The sequence below is a fragment of the Populus nigra genome, chromosome 10, assembly GCF_951802175.1.
Source record: "Populus nigra chromosome 10, ddPopNigr1.1, whole genome shotgun sequence".
In the NCBI taxonomy this organism is placed as follows: Eukaryota; Viridiplantae; Streptophyta; class Magnoliopsida; order Malpighiales; family Salicaceae; genus Populus; species Populus nigra.
Genome location: NC_084861.1, coordinates 9,389,854 through 9,400,618, shown reverse-complemented (window position 1 = coordinate 9,400,618; position 10,765 = coordinate 9,389,854). Strand labels below are relative to the sequence as shown.

The window sequence follows — 10,765 nt, the reverse complement described above, 5'->3', positions numbered from 1 at the left end:
ATGTCTTTAAATCGATTGGGTTGCTTTAATATCAGTTTTGGATTGGCGATTCAATGATGAAAAGGAAATGAGAAGTGAGAGGAAGTGAAAGTTATATTCTTTTTGCAGTTTTCTTTACTGGTTCGTTAGTATGGTGATGCTGCTTTGTGTTAATTTTTGTTTGCTAAATGGAAAGTAAAAGGGAAGGGAGGGTGTTTTCAAAATTTTAGATTTTTCTTCTTTTATTGATTGGGAAGATGATCTACGGTTGAGTAACAGAGAAGTATTGCTGTGTTAAAAGGTTAATTACTCAAAGTGCTGCTGCTGCTGGGTTTGATTTGTTTGGTTCCTAAAGAATGTTGTCGAGCAGGAAATTTTTTTTTTTACTTTCCTGCTTCTCTCTTTGTTTTCCCTACTTTTTGACGATATTTTATCAGGGTTGGTTTTTTAAGCTGCTGAGTCAGTGAGGAGCCATGTATTAGAAGCTTGGCATGGTGTTTGGCAGAGGAAGCTTGTCTTTCTGTTAAAGTTCAAATTTTGATAGCTAGAAGTGATGATTTAATGATTTTGTTTGTGTTGACTGGGCATGTGATCATACACTTTGCAATCAAAATCTGGTCTGTTTCTTTAGTTTCTAGGATTGGATTACAATCTTGATCGATGGATGGTATGATTCAAAGTTGCTTTTTATTTTTGATTATTTGATTCAAGTGTTGGGTAATATATTTGTTTGAAGTTACATGAAAAATCATGTTTTGTGATTATTATTTTGAAAATACTTGTGTGCATTCATGATATATAATTTGAATAACAAAAAAATATTCATAATTTTTTATTTAAAAAAAAAGTAATCTAATTTTCTATTTTTAAGAAAAGTAATCTAATTTTTTAAGACCCGGCTAAAATAATATTGTGTTATATTCAATGATAGCAGTTATTTTTTAAAATATTTTTTATTTGTAAATATATTAAAATAATATTTTTTATTTTTAAAATTTTATTTTTAATATTAACACAATTTAAAAATATTAAAAAATTAATTTAAAAAAATAAAATCTTTAAAAGTTCTGATAAAACGCCATCATAAACCAACATTTAACTCCAAAATAAAGAGGAGATCTTGATGAACTGCAGCAAGAGACTGACCCATGACGGGCCAATTGCTCGTAGTCAACAAGGTATTGACTGACTTTCCACGCGTTCATCTTGTTCAGAGAGCTTGTTTTTAATTCAAAGTACTAAAGTAAATAAAATAAATTTTAATAAAAAACAAGTTCAATCTCAATGTAAATGGAGAACTAAACCTTACCTTTGCTGCACGTGCAAGCCCCCTCGTAACTTAAAAACACCGGAATCACAAGGACCGGTCTACTGCTAAAAACCCAATTAACATTTTAATGGCCATGGAATCTACGCAGACATGAACATGGGCATGAACCATGAGCTCAAGGCAGAATGCAGAAGCACGAGTGCCTGTAACTACGTGGTTGATAATGCGATACATACGATTTTATTACCAAACAGAAGCTTGCCGATGTTTGTTCAAGGACACAATCATACATGTATCACAAGCTACCATTAGAAGTGTGCTTCTCGCTGCCTTGGTTGGTCAGAGGACATAAACGTACTCCATTATTGAAGTTCACTAAATAGTAATAGTAATAATAATAATAAAGATTATAACACTTTCCTTCCACACTTTAGCATTACTGGACACAACAGTGGTTACACTAAATTCTGGAATTATAATTCTTTGGTCGTTAGTTGCCTACGATGAGCCCTGCCGTGACTCGGGAAGGAACCACTTCGTTAACCTCTTGTTATCAGTTATCCTTTCATATTCAAGGACCATAACCAGGCAGTGCAACAAAAGCGTATAAAGGTAAGAGTCATCGATACCAAAGGAGCTGTCTCAACCTTAGAGGGGATGAAGGTGGATGGACCAGGGATCAGTTTTGCTTTTTGGCCAGTGTAGATTTTCTTCTTGAGGCAATCTCAGCTGCCCAGCTCTTTCCTATCTCAGTTTGAAATTTCCCTACAGATAGAAGGGATGCACGGAAATTATAAACAAAATTTTATCACAGTAAAACTAAATAATCAAAAAGCTCCAGTTGCACACAGTTTCGGATGAAGTAGCAGATTCTACCTGCTGTCGAAAGGAAAAACTCATCCAACACCTTCCCGTGTTCTGCAAGAACATATTAATTTTGAATGAGAAAAGCCATAGAAGCGGAACATATCAATTCATCAGATGACCTACCCATTTCATATTCCAAAGCTTGCAAAATCATCTCAACCTGCACAAAAGACATGGGACCTTTGATTATTAACAAATTATTGAACATAGGAAGGGATATACATATATAAATGGGAATCAAGTGCAATAAGAAAACCATCTATGTGGTTAGGGGATTTTTGCTTCGGGGGAGCATAGAACTTTGTCTGTTCAATACATTGAAGATGATTACAGTAGAAGCCTTTTATAGCATTAACATTAGGTAGCTTTCCTAGTGAATATATACAAGTAAAAGCATATATCTACCAATAGAAAGAGAATTAAAAAACATTTCAACAGCAACCAGTGAACATGAACACAAAATGAGGATCACAACGTCAATGGATGGAAGAAGTCCCTGGGCAGAAACCAAACTACTTTGAAGCTTGGTCATCATAGACAGCTTCCTGCAGCTTTTCAAAAAAAATTGTCAAAGTAGATATGAATATATGGCGCACATGACAAACACATTTATTTGACGACTGTCCTGTGTTACAATGAGTTTCACCACATATTTCAATAGCAAGAAAATCAATTGATACCAAATTTTTAGTTTCTTTATAACATCATTCAAAAATTCAAATTTCATCACATACTTTGTCAAAGTCTTTGATAAGGTTGGCCTCCAAGGAAGCATTGTTTTCATACTCCGACCATAACTCTTTGATCTCTTCAGCTGAAAAATGAGAATATTTAATTCCAGAAAATTCAAAGCTGAATCTACTACAAGTCAAGATAACAAGAGCCGGTGAATAGTTGTGTACCCCTCATTCCTCCACCAAGAACTTTGCACATTTCATTTAAAGCCGCTTGCTCCCTTCTACTCTTTTCTTGTTTAGGCACACCATCTGATGGTGTTATATCTCCAACAATAGCTATGTCCAAACCCCAACTCAAAATTCAAAACCCCCAAAATATATATTTGCATATTCAGCAAAAGTAAAACACAACAAACTCAATTTGATATATAAAAAGAGTACAATTACAAACATGGAATACAAAGATCAATCCATGTCGTAGCTATTGCTGGGTTCTTCTTCCACTCTACAATTATAAATGATACACAGTTCTTATTTCTGACCGCAACCCAATATTTGCAGGCACATTGTTTTCTCACTCATTATGTGTAAGCATGGTTATGCTCTGTGGACTATTATGGTTTTGGAGCATCAACTTATACATTTCACTTTTGTGGCCTGACAAGAGTCGAATAGTGACAAAAGAACTAGATTAAATGTGCTCATGAAACTCAAACGTTGAGTCTGCTCTTCTAATTTTTAGCCAAAAATTTACTCTCTGTGAGAGATCTATTATCCTAAAATTTAGTCCACTTTTTTCCTGACTTGGCAATCTATTCATGACGTGCAATGGCTGGAGCAGTTCAATTAGATCCTTGAGCCATTTATGCAGGAAGGAGTTATTTTTCAAGGTTAACGATCAGCATGGATTCAAGACATGATTTTGCTTAGGCAAGATACTAATGACTCCACCCCCCCTCCAAAAAAAAGAAGAAAAATCCATGCTCTACACATTCCGAAAGAAGCATGTAAATTTCCATTTGAGCATAAATGAACCTGTAACCATGCCTACATGTGAAATTACACATGGAAATAACATATCATTTATCAACTATATTGGTCAATTAGAAGAATTTAGTAGAATACCTTCAGCAATATCATGCACAATCGCAATCTTTATACACCTGTTACAATAAGATAATGAAAAAAATCATAAGCAAACCCCCGAGACAAAGGACAAGTGAAACAATGTCAATTACCAAATTTATCAGCTTTACAAATAAAAATCATGATATCACCCAATAAAGATTTTAACTCAATTGAAAAACTAGTCATTCTGCCCCTTTCACCAAAGGAAATCTAATCTTCCATGAAATAAAAAATAAATAAAGCAAATTGTACTTCCAAAAGCATAATCAGGAAAAATACTCTGAAATAACTATTTTTTCCCCTTCTCCATTGTTTCTAATAGTACATTACAAATAGAGCAACATTGACACCAAAATTCCAATATATCTAGGCAGTGCAGCAGTTCCACTATCTTTTTCTACCACTCTAACTTGTCTGAAAAATGATGCATCCAATTACCCCGAAAAACAAATTTAATTGGTAAATTTACCACAATGCCTTTTTAAAGGCCTGTAAGTTACATTAGCATTAGATACAGTATCGACAAGTAGAGTTAATCAGATGAACAACACCAGCCTGCATTTATTCACTTCAACAGACTTAAGAAATGATATAGTCTAATAGAAAATTGAATTTCTGATTTCTATTTTCTGATTGATAGCCCAACACTTTCCTGCTTGAGCAAAAGCCTAAGAATTCCCCTGTATCTTAGTATGGCATTGAATCTTTTGTAGGTTAATCATAAAATTTCTGTAGTAAATCATTTAGAGTTTGGTCTGTTCCGCTGATTTGTCTACCAATTTGGATTACAAGATTATGCACCAGGCATGTTTCTTACAGCCGGCCTGCTGACCAGCTCTACAAGGCTTTTAAGATGAAGTATGGTTCATATGCTAGATAAATCTGGGCCGACCAAACTTGCCCATTTCCATTTGCAATGCTGGTAGAATGAGGTGTCAACTGTATGAGCACCAATTAATTTTTGCTCATTGATGCTCACAAACTTTTGTATTAAACTAAATTACTGATCTTCCAGCTTGCAGAAAGAACAGAACTTGCAAGAAGCTGGTGAGTCATGAGATCAATGCCTTTACAAAAGTTACAAATGGTATAGACTACAATGAAGTAGTTTAATACTTATATAATAAACACCAATTGAAGACCAGACAAACAAATAATGAGCTTATTAGATAAATGCAAACCACCACCTTTACAATCAAATTAATTAATATTACTAATTGCATTTTACATGTACGGAAAGAATAAAAGAGTATAGACATTGACTATCCTGAAGGCTCATAAAAAGAAAGAAATGCACAAGCCTTCTTGGTATAAACAGTTAAACCTTTCTCGATTCACACCAGGGAGGTCCCCAACAATCAGCGCCATCAATGACATGCGGTACATATGGTCAGCAATTGATTCAGGACCCTTTATCCCATGGTTGATCCATCCCTTGCGTTTTGTGGTCTGAGTAAAGAGAGAGATTAGACATATCTAAAATGTAATTTAGACGTTTATCTACATCAGATCAGGCTTTACATAGAGGAAAAAGAAAAGAACATTTTTTAACACGAACCAAATATTTTGCTCGTGATCAAAGCAAAGAGAAATCCACTGGAAAAAATGAACAAGCATAATATATAGAATGCATAAATATATAAGCATGCACACACCCATGGTATTGGAAAAACTAAGGAAACTAAATACAGGCTCCAACCTCTTTCAGAGTTCAGAGTTGTGAATAGGAGAAACAAGCAGGGCTTCAGCGGGCTTTTCTGTACCATAATAAGCCACTTGAATATATGATGATCACGTGTATTAGAGACACCAATTATACCACATAAATTACATTGTCACAGCCGAGAATTTATAGTCGATATTTCAATTACAAGTACAGGGGCCACTCAATTTGCATCATGCAAAGCTCAATTTAATCCTTTAAACACAACAATGGTCTGGTAAACCCTCTAGACCTAGCCAGAGCATAATCCGCAAAACCTCATTGGATGGAAAACTTAGTGCGACATATGAAAATGGAGTTAATAGTAAAGTGGGATACCCTTAAATGCCTCTTCTATTTAAGTCCTATCTACAGTAACAAACACAATGCTATCCAATATTTGCATTAACCTTCATACACTAACCAATCCAATCCTAGCAAATTCATCAACTAGAAGGCAACTCGAAAATTACCCTCCTTTGCCGCAACAAAATCGACAAATTCATTCGAGCATGCATCGATTACAAGAACAAGATCATCCGATTCTTGTTTTATTCACCTTCCTTCTAAAAGTTAGCAGCGATTTGGCATCCCAAATTCCAAAGCCTATAAGCATCAGCAAATTATATTCCTTCAAAAAGAATTCCTAACCTAAATACATAATTTGTTAAATCAATTACTCACATAAAAACAGCAATTATCTGCTCTAAACTGGAAAATGATATCCCATTTGATAGCTAACAAGAAAAAGGTGAAAACTTTTCCATTTATCGCCTGTTCTGAGAAAAGAAAAGCAACCCTTTTTCCACTCTCATTCATACCTTCAATCGATGGCACAATGTGAGGAAATCGATGGCCGATGACGCTGATGAGTTACCCGCCACAGATTCGGTCTCCAGAACGGATCTCATGGGTCCTAGCCCATCCGAATTAAGCTTATCGCAGCGAACTAAAACGATTCTCGGGTTTGGAGCTTCGTTTAAGAAAATGGGCTGTCTCCGTTTAAAGAAAGAAAGAGGGGAGCGAGTTGGTAGGGTGCGAATCGGTGGAAGAGTGCAGTGAGTCGGTGCATTAACAGTCATTGTTGTTGTTGTAGGGTGCTGTGATTTTTTGTTGGTTGCGATTGAGAAAACGTGATTTGGGTGTGCGACTGCGTTGAGGTCTGTTTATACGAGGAAAAAAAGGGGGCCCGGGTTTTGTTGGCTTGTCTTCTTGCCTTGAGCGCTCCTGTTCTCTTCAGTTGCTGTTGTGTTCTGCCTGGTCCTGGTCCCACAACACCACAAAAGATATGGGCGTCTCTCTCACTCGCAGCCACGCCTACAAACGCACACGGTCATAAGGTAATACAGTATGCATGCACTCTTCCATTATGGGCCTTTTTCCCATTTCCCTCTCTCTCGAGCCACAAACATACTTTTATTTTTTTATTTTTTCTCCTCCAGAACGAGAACAAAAGAATAAAATTCAGGTGTTATAGTGTTGATGGATAGATTACACATTAGAAGTTCATGTCAGTGATTATGTGGAAGTAGTAGGGTCAGCAATTTAAATGCCAGATTATCCTGATAGTAGTTATACCAAGACAATACCGGTATATTTTAATTTATGAATGAATAAATTTGATGGTCTTAAGGGAATACATACGTATAGATATACTGAGATAATAGGCTTCCAGGTGTCTGAACTTGACTGTCTTTCTTTAGTAGGCAAGTTTATAATGAAAATTCTTTTCAAAAAGCACCGAAATGCTCACCGTCAATTAATTCTCTCAACCCTGTTTTTCTTCTCTCTTTTTTCCCATTGTTTTGGAAACATCCAAAAGAAATCACCCTTACTAAATAATCGCACTACATCTATACAAAGAAAAATCCCAGCAAATTATCTTCATTTTCTCTCTTTCCACCGCATCCAGATTAAGAAAAAAAATCACATTTCTCTCCTCTTTTCCTCTCGATTCTCTCTTCTTGCTTTTCTTATAGTTGCTGATATATATTAACAGATTAATCTCGAAGTAATTCTCTTAGATATACTCAGGGACAATACACATGAACAAGTGGGTGTAGAAGATTATATGGAAACAACTGTGGCGAGTATTAAGAGATCGGAATTTCTGTAACTTGCAAAGATAAGGAGGTTTAGGATTTATTTATCTGTGATATATTTAAGATGCCCTAGATTATGACTCTTCCTGGTTCAATACACGGTTCTCATGAGTGATGAGTGATGAGTGGGCTTGTTTATGTAGAGTTTAGATAAAACCCACCACTTTCTCCAGGCCCAAAAACAGCTTAAAGTTCATGGGCCCGTTCAGTGAACCCAGGAATCTCACTGGAGTCGCACTATAACAGTGACAGTATCCAAAGCACTGAGTTTGCTGGATGCAACGGGACCAGTGACAGGCCTTTTCCTTTGTGCTCGTGGGCCTTTTGCCTTTTATCAATATATCAAGGAAGGTTACTTCTTCTCGACCATACAAGAAAGTCACAGCAGCATGTATTTGCATGGGTGGTAATTAACAATATCTATAGGAGAAAGGACTTAAAAATCTGTAAAAGAGTTCCCCTTTTCAGCCCATGCAATATTTCTATATTAGAAATTGTCTGAAGAACATTGTCCGAGTTGCTTGAATCTAGAAACTTGAAGTCTGTGTCTTTTACCGAAAAGTATATCCCTATATGCATATGTTGCTTTAAAATCAACGAGTTGTGACCCTAGATTTTCAACACGGCCAGTGGTTAACCCATTCTAAGGCTCGGATTACAGGTTTTTGATCAGATGACACGAATCATCCTTGTTTTTTTATAAGATAAAATAACATTGTTCAAACATTATTGGCATGAAGAGTGTCCAGTTGTCAAATCAGCCATTGATACAAGACCAGATTTGCTCCTCCCCCGGTAGCTGCACGAATCAACGTGATGATGAAGAAGAGGTAGGTTTGTCAACAAAACGGGCTTTTGTCGTCTCGGTAAAGGCTGCCGTAGCAATCTCGGGAGTTGAATCTCCCGAAGTCCAAATACAACAAAATGCTTACAAGATTTCCTCGGTCTACTTCGGCTTTCATTCCTAGACATCCCTCGCTGTCGTTGAATGAATGCGAGTTTTTCTTGTACTAGAAACACCTTCTAGCATTTTGATAAGCTGACCCACGGATTGAAAGATCAAAACCAAACTACTTTATTCTTTGTTTAATTACTTCAGGGAAAGAAAAAATTAAACTCAAAAGCGCTGACCGGTAACTCATGCCTGTCATCAGATTGCATTTGATTATTTTGATTTCCCACTTCCTCGCCTTCCTTTCGTTATTTTATAGTTTTCTGAGCTGGCTGGGTATTAAAAGAAAGCAGAATAATAGAAGTATAGGAATTATAAATTATTATATAGTTTTCTGACATCACTGATTAGCGATGAGAGTGCAGGTCGTCTATGTGCCTCAGTATCTCCTTTTTGTGGCTGTCAGAGAAGTGATTAAAGAATTCACTGCTACCGAAAAAACAAGAACAACATCTCAGAAATTATATATTGTATATAATTGGCATTGATATGACCACGTATTGATAACATGTAAAAAAAACATAAAATAAAAAAAAACTAAAAAACAATAACGTTTTTCAAGGTAAGGAAAATTTAAACCGCTGGTTGATGTGATGCAACCTAATTAACTGATGCGTGCAGAGATAATTAACTCGAAAAATTCAAGTAAGCTTTTTTAATATATATATATTAAAATAGTAGCTTGAATTATCTTGTAAAACTCGTAATTCAATTCAAGTTATAAAACCAGAATAATTTCAAAAAAAAAAATCACTTTAATTAATTTAAGTTGACTTGTCAAACTTGTAATCAATGTCACGAGACAATAATCTCATAATACAATAAAACAATATGAGTTTATCCAAGTTAACTCGCAGAAAATATGATCCAGGTCACAAGACTAGGATAACCATATGGAAAGCAAATTAAAATAAAGTATGAAACTTAATTCCTAATCAACTTGAATTTGAATAATTAAATTGAAAAAAAAAAGTCAATTAAAAAAGGATTAGAAAAAACTTGAATCAACTGAGTTAACCCGTTAAACTAGCAACCTGAATCATGAAACCAAGATAAACTCATAAAAAATAAACAAAAAAAAATTATAAAATTTAATTTTCAATCAATCCAATATTAAATAAAAAAAATTATAACTTAAAAAAAAACTTAACTCAATCCACTAAACCTATGGAATGGATTATGAAACCAAGCTAAAAAAAATAATATATACATAAAAATATCTTGAAATATTTTATGAAGAAGGATTGTTGTCGTAGTGGTGATAGAACAGCAATGTGCTTGCTAAACACGCAAATTATCGTGACAGCCATGGGAAACATGGATGATGTGGAATATTTATTAATAATGCGAGATGAAGAATTTTAATTATGCTTTTTGTGGGAGAAATACTGTGGTGGAACGTTACAGGAGACATGATAGCGTCTGTTTGAAAGTGCGCCGGAGTTCATTAGATTAATTAAAATAATATTTTTAATATTAGTATATTAAAATAAAAAAATATTAAAAATTTTATTTTTTAAAAAAAATATCAAATTTTAAATAAATAATATCTCAATTCGAAAACATGCCAACCGCCGCAGCCGAGGGAAAAAAAAGACGTTACATTAGTCATGTCCCCCACCTCCTTTTCCGTGGGACGAGACCCCCTGTGTAATTATTATTAATCACTATTCTTGTGGGCAAACTATAGGTTTGAATATACAGGCAGCCCATTGGAATTGCAGGAGTTGACTTTTTTTTCTTTTCTCTTGGACAATGAATAAGGAGTTATTTATATAATGCACGCTCGGTCTCTAACACGGTTCAATTATTTTTTAAACTGTTTTTAAAATTATTTTTCACTTCAAAAGTACATCAAGTTTATAATTTTTATATTTTTTTTAGTTCTAATATTAAAAAAATAAAAATAAAAATTATCAATTTAATATATTTTTAATTAAAAAACACTTTATCACTTATAATTTATCAAAATTAATTATCTAAAAGTTAACAAACTAGTCTTTTAACTGATTATTTACTATCCTCAAAGGATATAGCGTGGTGGCAAAAGACTTGAAATCTGCTGTGCAGATCTCGAGTTCGAGTCAG

General features: G+C 34.7%; 1 protein-coding gene across 1 annotated transcript; it reads right to left on the bottom strand.

The window, feature by feature from the left end:
- Nucleotides 1–1,466: 1,466 nt before the first annotated feature.
- LOC133704301 (uncharacterized) lies at nucleotides 1,467–6,961 on the bottom strand. Its single transcript, XM_062129097.1, has 8 exons — nucleotides 6,445–6,961; nucleotides 5,246–5,370; nucleotides 3,919–3,956; nucleotides 3,019–3,129; nucleotides 2,851–2,930; nucleotides 2,240–2,276; nucleotides 2,126–2,167; nucleotides 1,467–2,014 (listed from the first exon to the last, which is right to left on the bottom strand). The coding sequence occupies exons 1-8, from the start codon at nucleotides 6,703–6,705 to the stop codon at nucleotides 1,929–1,931; spliced, it is 780 nt and encodes a 259-aa protein (XP_061985081.1). The 5' UTR covers nucleotides 6,706–6,961; the 3' UTR covers nucleotides 1,467–1,928.
- Between the last annotated feature and the right edge of the window lie 3,804 nt (nucleotides 6,962–10,765).

What these genes read in the sequence shown, in the direction of transcription:
- LOC133704301 (XM_062129097.1), bottom strand. Translation starts at nt 6,705, where the DNA reads ATGACTGTTAATGCACCGACTCACTGCACTCTTCCACCGATTCGCACC. An exon ending in CATTGTGCCATCGATTGAAG is followed by an intron (nt 5,371 to 6,444) that starts GTATGAATGAGA and finishes CTCTTTACTCAG; the next exon opens with ACCACAAAACGCAAGGGATG. An exon ending in TCTTGGTGGAGGAATGAGGG is followed by an intron (nt 2,931 to 3,018) that starts GTACACAACTAT and finishes CTCATTTTTCAG; the next exon opens with CTGAAGAGATCAAAGAGTTA.